This window comes from Oncorhynchus keta, chromosome 34, assembly GCF_023373465.1.
Source record: "Oncorhynchus keta strain PuntledgeMale-10-30-2019 chromosome 34, Oket_V2, whole genome shotgun sequence".
NCBI classification, from domain to species: domain Eukaryota; kingdom Metazoa; phylum Chordata; class Actinopteri; order Salmoniformes; family Salmonidae; genus Oncorhynchus; species Oncorhynchus keta.
The window spans coordinates 36,006,410-36,031,057 of NC_068454.1; the positions used below are offsets into that span (position 1 = coordinate 36,006,410).

At 43.0% G+C, this 24,648-nt stretch overlaps 1 protein-coding gene across 2 annotated transcripts in view; it reads left to right on the forward strand.

Moving 5' to 3' along the window:
* LOC118367017 (glypican-6-like) overlaps positions 1-24,648 on the forward strand; it is a 112,309-nt gene that overhangs the window by 4,433 nt on the left and 83,228 nt on the right. For both annotated transcript variants that reach the window (XM_052493750.1, XM_035749943.2), the window contains exon 2: positions 14,050-14,208. In XM_052493750.1, coding sequence (XP_052349710.1) covers positions 14,050-14,208 — 159 coding nt within the window. The remainder of the gene's footprint in view (positions 1-14,049; positions 14,209-24,648) is intronic.

Genomic DNA, 24,648 nt, shown 5'->3' on the forward strand with positions numbered 1-24,648 from the left:
CCCTGGTGAAAGACTAGCCCTGCATGCAGGCTCGTGAAAGATCTATCTCAGGTTCCATTTACTGACCCAATGAATTAACCAATACGCAAGACGAGAAGCGACGACGGGGTGACTTGGAAGATGAGTCAAACAGACTGCTAGACCCTTCCTGGTAGATGTGTGTTATTAGGAACACAAGACACACACACACCCCCGAGCTGTGTCTGTGGAGCTTCTCAAGCTGTCCCAGCTCGACCCTATCATTTCATGTCCAGCTCAGCCTCCCTGTTCCCAGCAGTGGAATGAGACCGAAATAACGGTGCTGATATTTGATGTGGTCCATGGCTGCGTACACAAGCAGTCAAATTATCTCTGCTGAGCCGTGTAATGTGCACAGGTCCTCATCCTGACTTAAGTTGTGGAATAGATTGAAAAGGGCAAAATGGGAGCAGAGAGAATGGCCAAGTGAATCTGTTGGCCTCTGTGGCATACGTCCGTATTACTATGATGCATTGTCAGATTATGATGACCTCCCCACTGACACACACAGATGAGGAGAGGGATCTGTGAGGGGAATTCTGGCAAGGATCACATGTGGTGGTATGCCTCTGTATTTCAATGTCCAGCTGATGAAAAGGATGGTGATGGAATTGCACCTAATTGAACTGTTGGGATTGGCAGTGATTGGAATTGATGTAAATAATAGCAGTGGTGGCGGTTGTGGGGGTGGGGGCTATAGTCTGTTGATTTAATCGGAATGTTTCCTACCGTGACACACACAGGAGGTATCATCAGGAATGCCAGGGACCCAAACACTCATCTCTTTTTTTTCCATGCCAAAGTGGATTTCTCAAATGCCTCTTCCAGCTCCATGCGATTAATCATGCTCATGAATACTAAAATGGGCTGCATGATGGGGTTTCTCAACAGGAGCTCCCTCTCGGAACAGGAGGAATGACTCTGGTTTGCCTGCTACTATTTCAGCCTCTCAGGGAGAACAACAGAATAACAGTGCAGTTGCTCAAAGCATATCAACAAGCTCCTGCAGAGTATAGACGCTGGTGCTGCCAATATCTTTTGTCAAGAAATTAAGTTGACAAGAGGAGAGAGTTTTTTTTTGTCCCCTTTTGTGTTTAGTTATTTTATATTTTATATAAATGTGCAATCGAGCATTTATCTTGCTGTGGATAATTCATCGAGGTTATTCCAATGTTCCTAGTTCATTCTTTGTTCCTTGTTGATATAACTCCCTGTGCGTTCACACTTGGTCCACTGTTTTGATTATCTTCCCACCAATACAATTTGCACATTTCATCACACGTGCCGTCAAACTAATTTCTGGAAACATGTAATTCATAGTTTCCATGTAAGCAGAATTATATTTGACTTGACAAGTGCTTTTTATCACAATGTGTTCAGTTCTACAATCTCTCTAGATACAGTATAGTGTCATTATAATTCAAGCCATAGAAGGGAGATGGATTTCGAGGCGAGAGCTTGGAAGATTAAATGCTAATTCCTATACCATTACACCCTTGTGATTGATTTTAGCACTAAGTGGGCTCTAGTTTTGAGTGTTGCCATTTTTCATATGCAGGCACATCTTTTTTTCTTTATGTTTAAGCCTCTCTGTACACTTCTTGATTTTAAATTAGTCTCTTAAAGCAATAAAGACTATAATTGCCTTGATTTTCAATGGCGATGGATAATAGTTTAAAAAAAACTTGTCAAGGTAAAAGTCTCTCCATGACTTTATTTTATTTTTTATTTTTTTCATTGTCCCTTGTCCCTGTTTGAACTTGAATGTCTTGACAGATAGTGTAGAATTGTGTGACGGTTTATTTTATTATTTTCATTATTATTTAAATGAGGCTTGTCAGCTCTCTCGTGTAATCTCAGAGAAGATGGCACACATTGTCACATAGGCAGGGCATCCTCCTTGGCACTAATAATGAGAAATTATGAATAAATAATACGTGTCTGACAATCTCATCACTGTTGAATTAAGTGTATTGAGCATACACGTTTACAAGAAATACCAATCATTCTCATGAGACTGTAAACAATAAATGTTTTAAAACGCAAGTCATCATTACTTTGTGTTGTGTGAAAGAATATACTTTCGCTGTCAGAATGGATTCTAGGTCTTTAGTCTGTCAGAGATATCCAATTAAAATCTCACTGGATATGTTATTTCATTGATTGGTGATGTTAATATAACCTGGCATTAATATCTTGTTTGGGTTAGGGATGTTTTGTAGAAGATGATTTGATTGTAGTGATATGAAGCCTATGTGAAAGACCAATATTTTAGGAAATTGAAAGTCATGAATGATCACCTTTGCCCACACCAAATAAAATAAAGTAAACTTGTCATTCATCACATGCGCCAAATACAACAGTGAAATGCTTACTAACAAGCCCTTAACCAACAATGCAGTTTTAACAAAAATAAGTGTTAAGTAAAAAATACATAAATAGAATATTTAAGTAACAAATAATTAAACAGCAGCAGTAAAATAACAATAGCGAGGCTATGGGACAGAGTCAATGTGCGGGGGCACCGGTTAATCGAAGTAATTAATATGTACATGTAGGTAGAGTTAAAGTGACTATGCATAGATAATAAACAGAGTGTAGCAGCGTAGAAGAGGGGTCTGGGTAGCCCTTTGATTAGCTGTTCAGGAGTCTTATGGCTTGGGGGTAGAAGCTGTTAAGAAACCTTTTGGACCGAGACTTGGCACTCCGAGTCTAGGTCCATTGTCTTGACAATTTATACGGCCTTCCTCTGACACCGCCTGGTATAGACGTTGTGGATGGCAGGAAGCTCGGTCCCAGTGATGTACTGGGATGTACACACTACCCTCTGTAGTGACTTGCGGTCAGTGCAGCTATAAAACCTTTTGAGAATCTGAGGACCCATGCCAAATCTTTTCTGTCTCCTCAGGGGGAATGGGTTTTGTTGTGCTCTCTTCACTACTGTCTTAGGGTGTTAGGACCATGATAATTTGTTGGTGATGTGGACACCAAGGAACTTGAAGCTCTCAACCTGCTCCACTACAGCCCCGTCGATGAGAATGGGGGCGTGCTCGATCCTCCTTTTCCTGTAGTCCACAATCACCTCCTCTGTCTTGATCATGATGAGTGAGAGGTTGTTGTCCTGGCACCACACGGCCAGATCTCTGACCTCCTCCGTGTAGGCTGTCTCATCATTGTCGGTGATTAGGCCTTTCACTGTTGCATCATCGGCAAACTTGATGATGATATTGGAGTCGTGCCTGGCCATGCTGTCTTGAGTGAACAGGGAGTACAGGAGGGGATTGAGCACACACCCTTGAGGACGTCCTGGTAATCCGTCTGGACCTGCGGCCTTGTGAATGGTGACCTGTTTAAAGGTCTTACTCACATTGGCTACAGAGAGCGTGATCACGCAGTCGTCTGGAACAGCTGATGCTTTCATGCATGTTTCAGCGTTACTTGCCTCGAATTCGAGCATAGAAGTTAGCTCATCTGGTAGGCTTGTGTCACTGGGCAGCTCGTGGCTGTGCTTCCCTTTGTAGTCTGTAATAGTTTTCAAGCCCTGCCACATCCGACGAGCGTCGGAGCCGGTGTAATACGATTCAATCTTAGTCCTGTATTGACGCTTTGCCTGTTTGATGGTTTGTCAGAGGGCATAACGGGATTTCTTATAAGCTTCCGGGTTAGAGTCCCGCTCCTTGAAAGCGGCAACTCTACCATTTAGCTCAGTGCAGATGTTGCCTGTAATTTATGGTTTTGGGTCTGGGTATGTATGTACGGTCACTGTGGGGACGACGTCATCGATGCAAATATTTATGAAGCCAGTGAGTGATGTGGTGTTCTCCTCAATGCCATCAGAAGAATCCTGGAACATATTCCAGTCTGTGCTAGCAAAACAGTCCTGTTGTTTTTTTACATTTATCTGTTATTTTACCAGGTAACTTGACTGAGAACCCGTTCTCATTTACAGCAACGACCTGGGGAATAGTTACAGAGGAAAGGAGGGGGATGAATAAGCCAATTGTAAACTAGGGATTATTAGGTAACCGTGAATGATTTGAGGGCCAGATTGGGAATTTTAGCTAGGACCCCGGGGTTAACACCCCTACTTTTAAATAGTGCCACGGGATAAGTGCCACGGGATCTTTAATGACCTCAGAGAGTCAGGACACCCGTTTAACATTTCCATCCGAAAGACTGCACCCTACACAGGGCAGTGTCCCCAATCCCTGCCCTGGGGCATTGGGATATTTTTTAGACCAGAGGAAAGAGTGCCTCCTACTGGCCCTCCAACACCACTTCCAGCAGCATCTAGTCTCCCATCCTGGGACTGACCAGGACCAACCCTGCTTAGCTTCAGAAGCAAGCCAGTGGTATGCAGGGTGGTATGCTGCTGGCTGTTTAGCATGGGCTTCATCTGATCACTTTTTTATTGACAGAGTCAATGGTGCTTCCTGCTTAGTTATTGCTTGAAAACAGGAATAAGGAGGATAGAATTATGGTCAGATTTGCCAAATGGGGGTCAAGGGAGAGCTTTGTACACATCTCTGTGTGTGGAATAAAGGTGGTCTTGAGTTTGTTTTCCCTTTGGTTGTACATTTAACATGCTGGTAGAAATGAGGTAAAACTGATTTAAGTTTCCCTGCATTAATGTCCCCAGCCACTAGGAGTGCCGCCTCTGCTCATTGAGTGCGGTCTTAGAGCCAGCATCGATGTGTGGTGGTAAATAGACAGATACGAATAATTTAAATGATGAAATGAAATATAAATGAGATACTCTCACTCAGGCGAGCAAAACCTTGAGACTTCCTTGGATTTCGTGCACCAGCTGTTTTATCCTGCCAAAAAAGCATAAAACCCACCAGCTGTATGTTATTCATGTCGTCGTTCAGCCACGACTCGGTGAAACATAAGATATTACAGTTTTTAATCTGCCGCTGGTAAGATACACGTTGATTGTACGTTGGTTAATAGGACAGATGGTAAAGGGAGATTACCCACTCGCTGTCAGATCCTTGCAAGGCACCCAGACCTTCGTCCTCTATATCTGCATCTCTTTCTCCTGAGAATGACGGAGATGAGAGCCTTGTCAGGCGTTTGAAGTAAATCCTTCCCGTCCAACTCGTTAAAGAAAAATTATTCCTCCAGTACGGGGTGAGTAATCTCAGTCCTGATATCTAGAAGCTTTTTTCAGTCATAAGACACGGCGGCAGAAACATTATGTACAAAATAAGTTACAAATAACACGGAAAAACACAAAATAGCACAATTGATTAGGGGATCGTAAAACGGCAGTCATCTCCTCCGGCGCCATTATTCACTGTTACACACATTGAATGTGTGTAACTTTTAGTCAACTCCTAACTTTTCAAGCAACTCTGGAAGCACTGATCATTTACATACCCTCCTTGGATATCAGTGGATCTTCTTGTATTGATAAAAAAGACCTGGCCCGTGTCTGTTGCAACCAGGTTCAGTCATACTTTATAGCTCCCTATTTCCCCTCAGCCTGTCACAACAGTGAGCCATCAGAAAACAAAGCTCCCTTGAATACCTCGTCGCTGTCGTTGGATCTATCTTTAGCCCCATGTCTGCCACGTCAGTCCTGTTGACAACATCAGACTAGACATGTGCACCTGTAGGAGTGCTTTGTCTTTTCACTGCTCCTGGGAAGGGGCCAACGAGTTTGCATGTTGCGTAAGGGGCCATGGGGGAGGTATTGAGCGCTAGAAGTGTGTCCTCTCCCCTCTCAGGCCACTTGGCCACTGAGTGGAGGGTGGAGGTATACCAGAAGTGTAACAAGCCACCAGGCACTAATGAAGCCCAGTGCCTTGGTAGTAAGCTGTAAATGAGGAGTGAAAGGCAATGATCAGTACAGGCCTTAGGGCCTTCCTAGTATCTACTCTCAGCCACCAGCTGCTACCTGTAAGTCCTTTGCCATGCTCCAGTTAGCAGGTTGACGCAGAAGAGAGTCACTCGCTAGCAGCTCGTCGTTCTCTGGGGCTTCTAGGCCCACTGCCCATGTATATCAAATGTCCTCAGCAATTTTCCCATTCCTCCTCCACTCATTTTATTACATAGTCCCCAATAAATATCAAAGCCAGACATGGTCGTATGTATGCTGATTAAGCGTTGCTTTTCATTCCACACTGTAGTGTACATGGTCTTTGGGTTTTCTTTACAGGATTGTCTATAGGTTTAGCCTTTTCAATATATGCCCTCTTGTCATGTGCATCATCATTGTTGAAGGTACCTATTCTGGTACAGTTTCAAAGGTATCATCGTAGACATTTTCATCCAATGAGGTGCTATCCCAGTCACATTGCCGGTATTGGCTCTGAATCCAACTGCTGTGACATTTAATTGCTTTGAAGTGACTTCCACAATACTTTTGGAAAGCAATTTTTAGACTTTGAACCTTTAGCCTTGAATTTTAAGGGAGTGCACAGTAGAGTGATCTGATATGATGTACAACTCACCTCAGCTGCAGCATGAGGACCTTCGAAAATGGAATGTTCCAGATTTCAAATGTCATTGAATGGCTATTTTCTGTGTATGGCAGGATCAACAGATCCTGAAAATGCATTATATTGGCTAGAGAGCCCGTTTACCCACAAGGCTTTTTCAACTTCTCTCCTGAGAATATGGCAGTTTTTGAAACAGCATTTGCTTTCAGTAGCAGAGGGAGTAGCCTAATACTATTTCTTTCTTATTTTATTCTTGTTTGTGTAAATTCCCTTAGAATATATATTTTTTCTTGCAATGAAACATCTTATTGTAATAAGAATGAATTTGCTCAGAAAATCAATTATTCTTGCCACAACCCTACGAGTTGCGAGTTTTTGGCCCAATTTGAAATGCAATGACAATGACATTTAGATATTAACATTTGACAGTCCAACATCTCCTTTACATTTGACTCTCCTGAGGACGCAGACCAGACCACCATGTCATTATGTTGAAGGTAAAATGTGACACAATCATCTGTAGGCCTACTGTGCTGCTTATTTGAACATTTGCAAATTCATTCAAAGGACATTTATCAGCATATAACGTTATTTAAAAACATGGGGCATCCCTCTAATTTGGAGTCCTGGCATGGTGTAGTATGCTAGGGGAATACAGTGTCATTCCATATTGATTGATGTAAGTCCTAGCTAGAATCTGCTATTCCAAATAACACCTGTTGTTTTGTTTTTTAAAAGGATGATACCTCCGGTAGTGAGGAAAACACAGATGGCAATTTTCAGATCAATGTTGATATTTTTAACTCTCCTTGCCTATCGAATTGAGCCACCACTTAAAAAGGCACGATCAAGTTCCTTCGTAACCTCAATCACTTTATTTAAAATAGTGTGATCTCTCAATAGTATTTCGTGTGGACACATTTTAAGTTGTAAAGTGTGAATATTAAAATAAGGAGGAAAAGGTACACTGACATTGACGGGAGGGATGGGTAAAACTCCTCCCTCCTTCGTTCTGTTTTTACCATAATAACACCTTTACTGTCTCTGTGACTCATAAATATAGTGCCACAGTAACTATGTTTGTTCTGACTTGGCATTTGCACAAACATTTACAGTATCAACTTCTCAGGCCCCCCTTACCCTCTTAAATGTAACTAAATGTAATCGAACATGTAATCTACCCTTAAAGCACAGTAGATAACTACCTCGGGTGTGTCCCAAAGACAGAGCAGAGGTTTCCTCTGACCTGGATCAATGCTGGCTATAACTCAGTCATAACTCTTTAGCCATGATATGAATCTTAATCAGGGGGTGGAATGAGTGGGCAGATGAAATCAATGTCCAGGGCCAAAGCGCTTTAGGAATCTGTTGAATGTTCCTGTTGCCTGACCTTATGCAGTAGTCCTGTGAAATGGATTCATTTCTAAAGCAGCTGGACATTCTGACATCATGAGTACCTCTTGACCCTTCCCGAAATGACTAATATGTCACTGATGGCTATGTTGTTTTAGTTCTATAAGATGTAGCTCTAAGCATCAGGCCTGTAAACGTATGGCAGCAGGAGCCATGGGAGGCATACCAGATGGCAGTGCACATATGCTTTGGGTCTGTTTGGCCAGGTACACTGATGAATACTTCTGAGAGTTGGCCTACCTTTTCTGGCATGGAAATGTAACATGAACACCTTTCATTCCCAAAGCTGGCTAATCCCAGTTCCGGTGAATAGGTCGAGTAACTTTTTCTACAGTGGTGGTGGTCCTAGTGTTTTATATGTCAATTGAAATAGGTCGCTGTCAGTGTAGGTCGTGAACGTGAAATATTGTTATAACACTTTTGATATTACACAGTGGCTTGCAATGACTTGATTTACTGATTGTTTTAAAACATTTTCACCAGGGTGTTCCTGTAGATTACAGGATGATTGGCAAGTCTAATAGCCGTCGAGGGTCAGGTGCTTCGAACATGACAGACTTGCCCTGTGCTACTCTGAACGCTAAAATCATAGCACAATTAGAATCAGTCCATGAGTAAATTCACATCTAAGTGGCAGTAAGAAGCTTCCATCCGACATGGCATTGAGTATGCAAAGTAAAGACAAGCACACCTTAGTGGGGTAGGGTGTGGAATATGAATGTCTTCCTGTATTAGGCCCAGGGAAAGGCTTCATCAGCACAGATAATGGGAGAGGTGATCTGACTGACACTGCTTGATTACAGACACTGGAGTGACAGGAAGTAATTGCGACTCACGAAGGCAGCTCATATAGCTGTTGATAAAACACTCAATGCATGCATAAGCCTCATTACCTCGCAACCGCATTTGCACATTTTCAGTATTACAATGAGATATCTGTATGCCCCCACACGTCTTTAGTTTGTGCCTTTGAAGAAACAGAGCAAGTGTAGGCTATTGCCCACACACACACACACACATATCTCCAGTATGTGAACACAATTGTTCATACTCTGTCTCACTCTAACCAGTATACTAATCACTGCAACAACATTCAATATTTTTTCCCCCGATTTAATTCGCTTACATGACAATGGGAGGACAAGCATATGCTTGCATGCATGTGTAAATGTGCTGTGTCTGGGGAGGCAAGAAGGAGTAGAGCCCTCGTGCTGCATTCTGACAACTCTGATAGCCGAGAGGACAGGGATGAGGCTGGGGATGGGCTGGTGCTGCCGCAAGGTTGCGTTGGGACACTTCTCTTTATTTCACCCTCGCAGCCTTCTTAATACTAGATGACTCGCCAGAGGCCCACTTTCATACTATGATATTAGCAGGAAATAATGTCCCCCTCAGCCATTACAGCCCAGGTCCAGGTCCAGCTGACGATACACTGAGCACTACGTTAGGCAAAAGTATTGTATGACTAGGGGCCAGAGCTAAGGAATGGGGAGCAGTAGTGCACTGCTTTGCACCCTACTATGAGAGACCAGGTACCCTGATATACAGTATTCGGGCACTATATCACCAGAATGAAATTTGTACAAACAGTGCAATATATGTTTATCTTGTTGCAGGCATAAGCTGTCGTTTTCTAAAGATAGGCCTTTTCGAAGCTATTTAGCGATTAACCGACATTACGGTTATGTTTCGTTTTTTAAACAACTAACTGATCGACGTTTTGCTGACATGGACTAATTGACTGACTATCAGTGACTAACATAACAAGAGAAAACTGATGATGCACAACCACATTTCAAAATTGCACCTTGTGTATTCTACTATTCTAACTCGCAATAGTAAGATGAGACCCCGACTGAGTTCCTAAAAAATTTAATAAATAAAAAACTATTTGGGGGGCCAGTTGCCCATCCCGGGTTCTACATAGTTTAGTGCAGAGAACGTGGTAATTAACAACAAGGTCCATAATCCATTGCTCACCAGCTTGTCCGGTCTGTGTGGAGCACACACGGAGACCTCGTTGAGCAGTCATAAAAGTATGCCTTGTTTATTTTTAAGAACTACTAAAATAGTGATTTTGTCAGACAGCATAGAGATGACGACTTGGAATAAAATGTAAACGTCAGCATATAAAACAAATATTTTATTAAAGTAATGTGAATAAATGATGGTTAATAAGTGATAAGCAGTAAGTGCAGACACTACCAGCATAGGACTTGTATTAATTGTTTTATTATGTGTTGTTAGATCATTCAACCCACGTAATGCATAGTGCATTTAATGTCTAAAAAAATGATCGAAACTGAAATTGAAAACCGTGATGTATTTTTTTATAATCGAACCGATACCTAACCGACCTCAAAAAGCACTAATCGCTCAGCACTAAAGCTATTCAAAGAGTATGCTGTGTGAACCACTCTCTTTCTTCTCTGCCTAATGGGGAATTGTATTCCATTGTGTACCAACAAAAATATATCTGTGTGTCCACTGTGCTGTTTTAACCTTGGACATAAAGGATATACAGGCTACATTGGTTGAGTGGAGAAGTTCCTTGAAAGCCCCTTATGGGATGTTGATGTACGAGAGACTCATTTTAAGTGATGTTTTGCTCTGTTGAGACTGCGGGAACACTCTGCACGGTCTAAGTGTCAGTGTGGAGGAGCTCTTTGTGGGTGACACGTCTGATGGAGAGCTGCACTCAGACCTGTGGCCAGTGGGACCTCCCTGACTCCTTCCAACCTTTGGCCTATTAAAGTGTCCACTAAACAACTGTCTCTCAAACTTTTCCTTTATACACAGGCAGTGACCTACCTAAAGCTTTTGAGTTTTCTTTTGACCTGCAAACTAAACAAACCTGTGTTTAAGGTGCAGGCAACAGTCATAAGCTGTGACAAAAAAGAGAGTTAGCTGTGAACAAACTGTGTGTGGGTTTCAACCTCCTGCCCTCACATCACCTCCTGCCCTCACATCACCTCCTGCCCTCACATCACCTCCTGCCCTCACTGGTGGGTTGTTAATTCTCTACTTAATGGCTGAGGTCAGCTCAGCTTCTGCCAGATGAAGCTGAACTGATTCTCAAAGTTTGGTTAGCCTGCAGGTGTCTGAGTAAATTACATCTCAATTCTATTTGGGTAGTGAGCGAGAGAGAGGAGACTTTGGAAATTAGGTCATTTTTAGAGGGCTGTTTGTGTGACATGGTTGGTTGCTTTTAGGTTTTAACAAAACATGAAGCCTGCATCATCAACACACTTAACATAGCAATTTTTTAAAGTCAAGAATCATTGGTTAGTCATAACGTGATCAGATTATTTAGCCACATCATTGGTCTTCATAGTGATATTGCATAGTGTGTGGAGACTACTAAATGGATAGAGAGCTGAATCAGCATCATGGCCCTACAAATGGCTGTTTAGGAAAATGGAATGATGATGTCGATCATTAACTTTTAATTCAGTTCAGTGTTTCATGGATGTCATCAATTGCAATGTGATTTCCTTCTGAATGGTAGGCTATATCATAAATCGTTTTTCACGCTGTTCTCCCTACTGGCTACGCTGACGACCCTTTGGAAATGTTACACTTTCCATTATAACAATGGTAGGACACAGAAGCTAGAAAGAAATGGAAGGTGTTTGAGAATACATTATGATCCGTGGACAACTTCCAAATATTATGAACTGATCACTCATTGTTCCAAACAACTGTTAATCCTACAGCCATTGTCAAATCAAACATTTCCTCATGTTGTGTCTCGTGATTCCTTCATTTACTGTAAATGTTTGGCAAAAACCACCATGAATGTTTTTGAACGCTCAGTAGGAGAGAGGGATCATAAACAGCAGAGAAACACATGTCTTTGTCCTTAAGTGGTAAGTGGAGCTGAGCATGAATTTCATCTGTGGGCTGCTGGCAATTTTAATTTCATTTTGTTCGTAGGGAGCTGGCTGAATGTTGGGAGAATGGAATGATTGCATGGGGAGAGGTAACAACTCTGACACACATTTCTATATGTGTGTGTCTGTGTGTGTATGCGTGTGTGTATGCGTGTGTGTGTTTGAGGAAATGCTGTCTGCCACTGTCTCATCCAACCAGATTTAGGATTACTGTTATAGGCTATTTCTGGCATATTGCTATGATGTTTTCAATGCCTTTACTTTGTGACACTAGCTAGCGCTGATATCTGATCCAAATACTGGATGTATTAATGCTTTGGATTGATGGATGCTGCCTCATGTTTTCATGCCTGACTTCACAGTCACACACAATGGGTAATTCATATGTAGGGATTCCTCCCATCGGGCACAAGTGACTTTGTTATGTAGCAGAATGTCATACAGTACATTGCACAGGCACACACCCTCATACAACCCCCCTTTTAATGGTCGGTATTGAAAATACAGTAACATGTAGAGTCAACAAAAACACACACTAGAGTAATCAACACCTCTAGATAGCGGATGCTGTCATAGATAGCTAGCTACCTGTTAGAGACAAAAAAAACAACAGCAGCCAATGGCATTCTCTCACCGGTAGACCTGAAAATATCTGTCAGTTTTACAACAATGGGCTCTTTAATTAAATTCAGTAGTGGTTGCATGTAGAGACTGGTTCAAAATGAGACAACAGTCTATTAAAAAGCTGTTACTAGAATTGATCCAATCAGTTTCAGCAGCTAACCCCTAGCTTATGTGAGAGATTTTGATTTTGGCCCCCATTTGTGTTAAAGGCATAAACAGCACTATGTTATCATGTTGTGAGCAGCACAGCTTGACAAATATGACTTTAATAATTAAATAGGGAAAGGCGACTGCATATGGACAGTGAGCGAGAAGTGCGAGGCATTGTAAGACCAGCATCAATACTGTAAATGTCCTGAAGATAATGATTTGTGTTTCTATTTTTAGTCTGACGTTACTAATATTACTCTAAAAATATTCACATCAGCAACCCTTCTGTCACAGCAAAACCGTAGGTTTGTCAACCATCCTTGTGTGAGTTGGATCAGAATATGAATAGAAATGTGTTCTAGTTTTGGGTCTGCTGTTTATTACATGGGGGCAATGTTCCCTCTAAGCTGCATACATGCGGGGCGTGCAGCTCCCCTCAGACTGCCACAGAAGAGCACAAGATTGGACTTCACTCAACTTTCTACAGGTTTCCCCTTTAGTTATCACTATCGACGTTTCACTCTACTGAAGGAATTGTGATCGAATCAAAGCAATATTAGCCACTTTCAATGTAATATAATATACCCAAACAAAACGTAACTATTTAAGATTTTGTATGCAAATCTAGCTGTGCTGGAGATTGTTTTGTAGGATGAGCGCATTGGATTAGGATTCTATTGCATTGACATGCATAACTCAGGCCTATATGCAAATGGCCATTGCCATATATGGATCTGTGCCATTCACTTTGAACTGGACTGCGTTTAGGCTACAGCGGTCATGAGTAGACGCGCTTCTTTTGAGATCAAAGTGAGAGCTGCATTTAGCCACGTGCATTTGTTCATATTCGTTCCTAGTTACTGAGTTATAATCCCAGTTATAGCCGCACACTAGGGGCTCAGATGCAAAAATATTTATGTCCAACGTTTCGACAGACAAGCTGTCTTCATCAGGGTATAATAAAGAGCTATTTTATGTCTTAAAGGGAAAGTTTTGTACTTTCAGACGGTTTTGAATAAGCTAAATTGCCAATAGGCAGAGATTTTCTTTTGCATCAAACACAACATTTTCAGTCACCTCCTTATCTGAAGGTGGATAAACAGGTTAATGTCAAGCCCTGCATGTTTGTCTCATGGAATGTAGGCATTGAACACCACACATTGGCTGCTACTGTAGGCTGAATGACAAAACAGCAATTTTCATGTTAAAATGTTATGATAAGTTTTTCTCCATTGTTTTTGATGGTAGGCCACTCTGGTAGGCCTACATTATGATGAAATTGCCACAGTATCCCACTTCACCACTGTTAAAACTGTAACCAAAAAGTGGGTACAGCCTCACTGTTCACTGTAAATGCCGGCCGGAAGCTGCACAGAATTTTCACAACATTCGAGTTTGCACACAGCAGACCTGAAATTTGCTCAGTGCCCAAATATATTAAAGGGAACATTGCATGGGGGTCATCAGGAATCTGTGTGACTGAATACCATCTCTGTTGTTTGCAGGTGACCATCTCCGGGTATGTCCCCAGGGCAATACCTGTTGCAGTTCAGAAATGGAGGACAAGTTTGGTCAACAAAGCAAGCTGGAGTTAGAGAACCTGGTTGATGAAACTAGTAAAGAATTGCGAAGCACCTTCGTCTCCAGGCATAAAAAGTTTGATGGTAAGAGACGCTCTCTTTCAATTATTTGTTTTGATATCTCACAAGTGGGATTCAACAGAATCTCTACATAGCTTGAAGAACCAATCATAGACGACGTTTGTTGGAGACAGACAGGTTGAGTGGCGAATGAGGGAGTCCCTCCCCTCATACTAAAGAGCCATTCGCCGACCCTCTGATCATTCTCACCTCTCTTTGTCACAGAAGAGTTTTGCCTAGCTTTCCTTAGCATGACTTGATCTGTTTTCCTATTTAACTGTTCACAGGTGTGCCGTTAAGGTTATGCCGCCACTATACTCTGCCTATTGTGGCCCACAATTCAGAATATCAAAAGTGTCAAACAAGTATGAAGATGGTGTGCTTGGAGTGGGGTGTACATGCAGGAACCAATGGGATGCTTAAGGGAGGGCGTTCATGTATTTGCAGGAATACCCACATGCAGGAACGCCCCCCATTGCGAGTCACAATCACACATTATTGGGTTTTTCAGCTTTCGTTTTTTGTGTTGGGTGACTTTACCCGAAAGGAATGTTTTCATTTCAGGTAAGAATTGTCTTCACTGCTTTTCTTCCCTCGTCTTGGCTAGCTCGCCACAATGCTGGCTATCTTTTCTACTTGAAAGGGTAGAATTTCTACCTTGCTCTCTTGTTTAGCTCAACCCACTACCGACCGTCCTAGAGTCACTGCTTATCGATCGAGAGCCACGCTTTTGTTTGTCTCAAGAATAACAAAGACTATCTTCCTTTCGCTAACATTGTGCTAACTAACTAGGCTGCTAGCCCACTTGGTAAACACAGAGACTTGGTAAGCCCACCCTGCAAGGCGCAAGCTAACACGGCTAGCTCGTTGGAAAGCAAGCTATCCACGTAAGCATTGCTTTCTAGCTCAGACCGACTTCCCTACCTGCACATACGGTAGCACAAGCACTGCTTGCTATAAGAACCTAGCTAAAGCCTACACAAGCCCACCACGGCTATAGCTTTTATACACAGTTCCCGCCCCAGCTAGCCATTTGGCACCTAATAAGCTAGCTCATGCCTGTCAAGGCTAATTTTCAGCAGGCTCTATCAGGCTAGCAGGCCTTTTTCCACAAATTAGGAACAAAGGAAGGGTAATAGTGGATTAACAACGGCCTAACCTGAATGCCCGGATCAATAAATTATGTCCACTGCTACCCCGCCTGAGGCAGGCACACAAACCACCTTGCTCTTGCGCTGGCAGCTCGATGATGCTGGGATGCTGGCTGCTACTGGCTCTCCCACCTACTGTGGTATTGCCAGCTTGCTCTCTCATTTAGTACGTTTAACTTTCAATCGTTTCATTGGCTGATCGGATACACCACACCATGCCACGGTCAAAAGACATTCTCTAGACGGAAGAAGCAATGCTACTGGTGCGGATCTCTTTGGCTAACGAGGTGCTAGCTATAGCTAGGTTATTACCCCACTGGGTGAACACTGGATGGCTAACACAAGAGCCTTGCGGCTAAGCGTCGACTATCTCACGCCTAAGCCAGTTGTCAAAACTTTTTTCCCAGAGTTATAATGGGACCCATACTCCATGGGAAATGAACATGCTCAGGCAGAATTCTAACGAGTCCTGCGAGTTTTACAAGGTTTTGACCAAGTACCGGCCCATGCTAACTTAAGCTATGCCACTAGCCATCACGGTTCATGCTAACTACCACCTCCTAGCTGTTGCTAGCTTATTTCCCGTTTTCTAGTTCGCCTAGCATTAACTTGCTTAGTGCTTACTAACTGAACCGGTCCTTCTACGCTGTGATCCGATCTACGAGACGGCCTCTAATTGGCTAGCTAACGCGGCAAGGCTGGTTGTACCACGGCTAACCTATGCTGGGCAAAACGTTCAGCAGCCTACCTCAGCTAGCTCACCGCTATCTCAGCTTGCTTTGCCACCACCTGCCTGGCAGACCCAGATATCGTGGCAACCAGGTCTCCACTCTCCCTCTCTACGAACTAAGAGCTACTGAGCGACCAAATACAGAGCATGCAGCAAACCTACTGTCCAAGTTTTAGTACAGAGTCAGACAGTGGGGAATCGGCCCTTCGCTTCAGCCGCATCGATGTCCCATCCAGTTGATTTTCCTGTAGGAAAGAAGTGGCGCCCGCCCCAGCGGCAGAGAAGCACAGCCAACAGATCACTCTGTGTTCTAGTCTTCCACCTTTCGGGTGGAGCACACACCACAGTGGGGGAGAGGCACATCTGTGCTCCTATTCCCCTTTCCTTTGTGCAGCGACCCATTCTCATGCGTTCGCTCTCAAGGAAGACAGAGGAAGCCCACTCTAAACCTGAGTGCCCTCCGTGCCACAGCTCTCCCCTCATCTCTTTCTTCAGCAGCTGAGGCAGGAAGACAAACTGTCACTAGCCACCTAGCACTGTCCCCATATCTCAGTGTTTTTAACACTGCCCTTTTCAAGGAATACAAAGAAGGGGTTACTCGCTCTAATGCCACCAGAGTGCGTTCCGGTACCACTGGTGAGCGTGAGTCAACCAACCTGTGGGCTACTCACCGCAAGAGCAGGGAACTGGCGCACAAGCACAGTCCAGCCCTGGTTCTTGTCCACAGTTCCAAAGGAGTACAGACTGCAGTTTTCTCTGAGACAACCCTTGCAATCAATAACCACTGGCAACTCGACACAGATACTAAAGCAGGAAATGTCCTCTCTATTAAGCGAAGTGGACGGCCAGTGTAATACCATCGGCAGAGAGCCATCTAGGCTTCCACTCCCGGTACTTCCTGGTTCCCAAACGAAAGTTGCTGGTTCATATCAGTCGACCCGCAGGAAACGTTTTTCAAATAAACTGCCAGCACACAGGAGTTTTCTAAGTCTTGCTTGTCAAGGCACAGGCTACGAATACCTCACTGTCCTATTTGGGCTAGTGCTAGCTCCCTGAACATTCAGCAAATGTGTAGTAGCAGCTTTCACACTCCCGAGAAACACACCTACATAGACGATTACCTGCTTTGCTCCCCATCCCTGGCGCAAGCGGTATGTTAGTAGTTGATGTTATTCTTTAATAACACAGACCCCAAAGCAAATCAGGGGGAGGAAAATAAGCTTATTCAAAGCAGACAAATCATGCTTGGAAGTAGATGGTAGATGTTTATGCTCCCCTGTCCTCAGTGATTCTCCCCAGTGATTCTCTTCAGTGATTCTCTCCACAGAACAAAGGGATAGGATGTAGTTTTATAACCCAGACCTAGCCTGTGGTTGACCAATTACAATTCCTTGCAATAAAACTGGGCCAATGGCCAAGTAACAAGTATCCTATTTCAGGTTGGACCAACGAGAATGTGCCACGTATAGCTATGAGTTCAGGACTGACATTCCTAACAGATGTTGAACTGAAAACCAACTATTTCCATTGATGATTCCCTATTAACCGTTGACTTTTAGTAGTCTTGACCTCTCATCATCTGCGTTGTGTATTAATTTGGAAACTACATCTCAATCTCAACCAGATAAAAAGCTGTTGTGTGCCAACACAGAGAATAGAATACCTACAGTTGAAGTCCGAAGTTTACATACACCTAAGCAAATACAGTTAAACTCAGTTTTTCACAATTCCTGACCTTTAATCCTAATAATTCTCTTTCTTTAGGTCAGTTAGCGTCACCACTTTATTTTAAGAATGTGAAATGTCAAAATAATAGTAGAGAGAATGATTTATTTCAGCTTTTATTTCTTTCATCACATTCCCAGTGGGTCAGAAGTTCACATACACTAAATTAATATTTGGTAGCATTGCATTTAAATTGTTTAACTTGGGTCAAACGTTTTGGGTAGCCTTCCACAAGCTTCCCACAATAAGTTGGGTAAATCTTGGCACATTCCTCCTGACAGAGCTGGTGTAACTGAGTCAGGTTTGTTCTGCCCATACATTTTATATAGGATTGAAATCAGAGCTTTGTGATGGCCACTCCAATACCTAGACTTTGTTGTCCATTTAGAAGATTAATTTGCGACCAAGCTTTAACTTCCTGACTGATGTCTTGAGATGTTTCCTCAATATATCCACATAACTTTCCTTCCTCATGAAGTCATCTATTTTGTGAAGTGCACCAGTCCTTCCTGTAGCAAATCACCCTCACAACATGATGCTGCCACCCCCGTGCTTCACGGTTGGGATGGTGTTTTTTGGCTTGCAAGCATCCCCCTTTTTCCTCCAAACATAACGATGGTCAGTATGGCCAAACAGTTCTATTTTTGTTTCATCAGACCAGAAGACATTTCTCCCAAAAAGTACAATATTTTTCCCATGGTGCAGTTGTGAACCATAATTTGGCTTTTTTATGGCGGTTTTGGAGCAGTGTCTTCTTGCTGAGCGGCCTTTCAGGATATGTTGATATAGGACTCGTTTTACTGTGAATATAGATACTTTTGTACCTGTTTCCTCCAGCATCTTCACAAGGTCCTTTGCTGTTTGTTCTGGGATTGATTTGTACTTTTCACACCAAAGTACGTTCATCTCTAGGAGGCAGAACACGTATTCTTCTGAGCGGTAGGACGGCTGCGTGGTCCCATGGTGTTTATACTTGCATACTATTGTTTGTACAGATGACCATGGTACCTTCAGGCGTTTGGAAATTGCTCCCAAGGATGAACCAGACTTGTGGAGATCTAACATTGTTTTTCTGAGGTCTTGGCTGATTTCTTTTGATTTTCACATTATGTCAAGCAGGGAGGCACTGAGTTTGAAAGTAGGCCTTGAAATACATCCACAGGTACACCTCGAATTAACTCAAATGATGTCAATTAGCATATCAGAAGCATCTAAAGCCATGACATAATTTTCTGGAGTTTTCCAAACTGTTTAAAGGCACAGTCAACTTAGTGTATGTAAACTTCTGACCCACTGGAATTGTGATACTGTGAATTATACGTGAAATAATCTGTCTGTAAACAATTGTTGGAAAAATGACTTGTGTCATGCACAAAGTAGATGTCCTAACCGACTTGCCAAAACTATAGTTTGTTAACAGGAAATATGTGGAGTGGTTGAAAAATGAGTTTTAATGACTCCAATTTAAGTGTATGTAAACTTCCGACTTCAACTGTAGGTGTAATGCTGGATTCTCTCTCTTATCAGGCAACACTCTCGGTCGACTCCACCACGTCACTCCGACAGTGCCTCTTCCTGTTACACAGGGGGTGCTCGGTCACGCTCAGAATATGTCTCTGAGTGCTGGAATTGATTGCGTCCACCATCTCAGTAGTAGCACTTGGCCTGCTGAGGATGAGAGACTTCCAACGTTTGGGGTCTGCCCAACGTCTTTGTGCACGTGTCACATCAATCGTTAGATAAGGTGACCTTCGCATGTATCTCAGCTCTCCGTCACTGGAAGAGCCCCTCGATCTTCATTTCTGTCACTTCCTTAGGGGTAGTGGCAACGAGGAAGGTGGGGGCGACAGACAAGCTGGGCGCAGTTCACGAGGGGAATGCAATAAACGAAGTTACCTTGAATTTAAATGACCTCGAATTGCTGACAGCATTTCTTTTACTGAAACACTTTCTACCCTCCCTGTCACATTTTGATCAGAACGGACAATACGGCTGTGAGGGCATACATCAACCACCAGGGCGGCACTTGCTCACTGCGCTTTTTAAGGGAAAGGGTAGGGAAAGGGGGATACCTAGTCAGTTGTACAACTGAATGCTTTAAACTGAAATGTGTCTTCTGCATTTAACCCAACCCGTCTGAATCAAAGAGGTGCGGGGGGCTGCCTAATCGACATCCACGTCTTCGGCGCCCGAACCAAAACGATCAAATAAACATCCTTTAAATCAGGGGTTGGAATCAGTTCAGGATCGAAAACCCCCCAAAAAACGTAATTATTTAAGGAACGGAACAGACGGTTCCGGAACAGAACCGTCATGTTAAAATCTTGAGAACCGGTTCATAATGTTATTTTTGTTCCAAAAATATTCCTAATGTCAAGTATATAATTCTGTAATTCAGTGAAGTTATAACGCTACTAATATCCTAAACACATTCCAATTCAAGTCACATCATGATGTTCAGCACTTCAAGCCAACCCCACTCATGTCCACCCTCTCTCTCGCTCTTACCCTACCCGTGAAATTTAAGTCACATCTCACACCTGCATTTACGGTATCTGTGCATCAGCCATGTAAACAACTAGCTTACCCGTTCCATAGCAAGCTGCTCTATCCACGCTAATTGGTGGAGTAAATTAATGAGCTAAATGTAAAAACTATGTTGATTTCACTGGGATTTTATTTGACAAAAAGGGACTATATGAACTGTTATTTTTTTAAATATATTTTAATTTTATTTCACCTTTATTTAACCAGGTAGGTCAGTTGAGAACAAGTTCTCATTTACAACTGCGACCTGGCCAAGATAAAGCAAAGCAGTGCGACAAAAACAACAACAGAGAGTTACACATAAACAAACGTACAGTCACTAACACAATAGAAAGATCTATGTACAGTGTGTGCAAATGTAGAAGAGTAGGGAGGTAAAGGCAATAAATAGGACATAGAGGAAAAATAATTACAATTTAGCATTAACACTGGAGTGATGTGCAGATGATGATGTGCAAGTAGAGATACTGGGGCGCAAAAGAGCAAGAAGATAAATAACAATGTGGGGAGGAAATAGGGAGTTTGAACTGGTTCAGAACTTTGTTATGCTGGTCGGAACACTGGAATGGAATGAAAGAAAATCGTTTCGTTTCCAACCCCTGATTTAAAATATAGACTTCAAATTATTCAAATAAATGTTGATTTTGATCAATCTGGAAATGATCGACGGAGTAAACAGCTGGGGATTGAATTCAGTTTTGGGTTGGTTTTTCTATCAATCAAATCAAATGTATTTTAAACACCCTTTTTTTATCTGCAGTTGTCACAAAGCGCAATTTATTTCATTCATTTAACTAGGCAAGTCAGTTAAGAACAAACTCTTGTTTACAATGACGGCCTACCCCAGCCAATCCCGGTCGACGCTGGGCCAATTGTGCGCCGCCCTATGGGACTCCCAATCACGACCGGATGTGATACAGCCTGGATTCAAACCAGGGACTGTAGTGATGCCTGTTGCACTGAGATGCAGTGCCTTAGCCCATTGCGCCACTCTGAAGCCCAATGCATATACAGACACCCAGCCTAAAAACCGAAAGAGCAAGCAATGCAGATGTACAGTAGAAGCACAGTGGCTAGGAAAAACTCCATATCAAGTGAGAGATCACTAAATCCATACCCCATCCATAGATTAAAAGCTACACTCGTTCATACAAGTAAGCAATTCAAGAGTACTGTATCAGCGAAGCTCCCCATTGTGCTTCACATCATAAAAATGACATTGCCTGTGATTTCTCCTAGGGCAGAGCACACACACCATCTTATCTCCATCCATGCTACTCTGGGTGCAATCCTGCAGGGATAAAGCCAGCCCACAGAAGAACACACTCCCTTTCTCTCCCTCCTCTTTCTCCATCTCTCTCTCTCCGTTTCTCCTCTCCTGTCTCCCTCTCTCCCTCTATCTCTCCCTCTCTCGTGTGTTTATCAGGGCTGCATGGATTTAGGATGCTCGCCTCGGCATATATAAGCATCTCCTCTATCTTTAATGCCTCTGCTTGAAACCTGCACTTTTCCTGCCCCGGGGAAAATAATCCCAAATCCACCTGTCAATCAGAGGCTTGCATTACCGAGAGGAGAGGAGCCTGCCATCGGCCTGATGGGGAGGACGCTGTCTGAGGGACGGGAATGAGTCTGAGAGGAAGGCCTCCGTTACTGTGGAGAACATGACAGCCTGACCTTTTATACCATGCATGCCTGGGGATTATTCCTCTGGGGCTGCTGTTGTGAGTCATATTCTACTGGCTGGGGTGAGAGGGCTGTTGGCGTGGGCCCTGTCAATCGACAACCGGCTAAAAAAAAGGAGAAGAAAAAGGAACTGAATTCCGTTTCCCTCTTCTCCTTTCTCCTTGAACGGGTGTAATTGTTATGGCATAGTGTTCATCCGTATGAGGGGCAACGGAAATCAATATGATCTCGGGCAAGTAATATGATATCGACAAATGCCTCTTAATCTTTAGGAAGCTCAATGCAAGTCTCATTGGCCTATTAGTGTGGAAGGGAAATAGAATTGGGAAAGTCATGAACTCTTAACACCACGATCAAGACAACACATCATTATGTCTAAACGTGAATTAAAGCAGGGGAGAAAAACAATCAGAGCAAAGACAATTACCACAGATCAGACAGACCTCTGTCAGAGGCATGAAAAGGCAGTTTGGGAGGATGCTAATTTCTGTGTGTGAAAAACAAAACAATTCAAATATGAATCTAAAAGCACTGCACCACAGGCACAGGGCTGTTTAAGAGTCTGTGGCTCTAGATAGAATCGATAATGCCGTTCTCCCTACATTAATATTCTGTGTAGGTCGGCAGCACCATGGTGTTAGTGGTCAGTGGAGGGCTAGGACATTGATTAGTAATTAAGACCCCCACCTCAGTATTTAATGAGCTAAACGGGAGAGAAATCCGAGGGCCTGTTATTTTTCAAATTTCTCAGCGCACAACAGTACTGTTTCCCAGAGTCCTGGGATATGGATTAGCGCCAAGCCACTGAAAAATATGCTATGCATAAATTATCCACCAGAACATAGGAAAATTGTAATAAATCGCACTAATAGAAGCCGTGTTATTGACATTGGTAGATGAGATGACGGACTCTATTTTCTCTTGTAGGTCTATGTTACAGCTGCCTAGCTGATGGAGTAGATCTTTGGGGGCGATGTGGGATATTTCTGCCAGGAACATCTTGGCAGAGGATGGTCGACGGTGCACTCTCTCACTGTTGTGGTAGTGACACGTAGGCAGTGGTGTCAGGCATGTGTGGGCTGCTCTGTCAGCTACAGCAAGTTCATGACCCACTCCACACGGAGTGTAGGAAATACCTGAACGCCCTGTGTGGGTGGGACTCTACAAACAGGTGCTAAATACATGGTAAATAACATTTAAATGAGACAGCTAGCACTGAACATGAGGTAACAATGCTTAGTTGTCCAGTGTCCTCCAAAGGGCCAGGGTTTCAGTCTAGAAGCATTGTTTCGACTGCTCCTACAGTTTTGCTTCGATACTGCAGTTTAATTGACGCACGACCAAGAAAGCAAATTTCCAGACAAGGCCACATAGAGAAGTCCGATTTCAAAGTCTCTAATAAGACATTTGAGTCATCACCTTTGTGCACAAAACATACATTGAACTATTGAAATAACTGTCGGAGGCCAATGTTTTTTCTTCGTCACTGACAGCCGAACATATGAACATTTCATATTCATCCAATGTCTGCCATGTTTTTGGATGAGGTGATGATGTCACTGCTCGCCCACTCCCTGTGTACACCGAGTGCTAGTGCGCATGTAACGTTTGTCCATATGAACCGAATGCAACCAGGATATAGACGGTCCATGAATCAGCGTATGCGAACGCGAGTTGATTACCTTGAAAACAATCAATCTTGAACGCAGTTCTTACTATACCTCAGTGGTGTCCTACTCAATGTTGTGGGCACAATAGTTGTAACCTGGTTAAACATTAGGTTCACCGTTATTTCACTTCAAACAATGGTTAGCAGTCTGGTTTAACTCGGCTACAGTAATTGTCCTGAAGTTGATTTTTTTAAAATCAAATATATCAGCATAAAATACTGTATGATATAGTTGGCCTCTGATTCCATCCTTCTAATACTAACTGATGAAAGACAAATCCAATAAAAATGTTGAAAATATTCGTAATATTCCTTGGCCAGGAAGGTGAAGGCTGACCTTGCTAAAACAACTCTAGAATTCTTCAGGCTTTTACATTTCTCCAAAGTGATTGAAATCATAGATAACCGACACATGAATGAAATCAGAGTCCAAATAGGAATGTCTCATGTTTCCTGTGTTGCTAGTCAGCAGAGACCCTCTCCAGACTCTGTGTCTCCTATAAAGCTTGCAGCCGGCAGAAAGCTGCAGCATGGAAAGCTGCACACAGCATCCATCCTGACACTGATGAAATGATGGAGAGTGGCACAGGGCCCCTAGAGGAACAGGGGTGCCTGGTGCCATGGATGTAAGTGCTGCTGGACAAACTCCATTTACTTCCCCCGTCTCCATCCGTGGAGACTTTACTCTCCTCTCATGACATTCACTCTCCCTGACAGAGACCGATCAAAATATAACGTGTTTATTTATGCATGATTGCTTCCAGGAACGGCATGTGTGCTAAAGATTTTGTTTTCCTGGAATAAAGAACACACCGACGTTCTGACATTGAGTTTCTGAGCAACTATGCGATCATTTGATAGGCTGTAATTCAATAGCCCACAGTTTTCAGATCGGGTACATTGAAACGTTTAGAAGGAGTGGGCGTGGTGAATCATGCCACTTGCTGCTGGGAATTCGG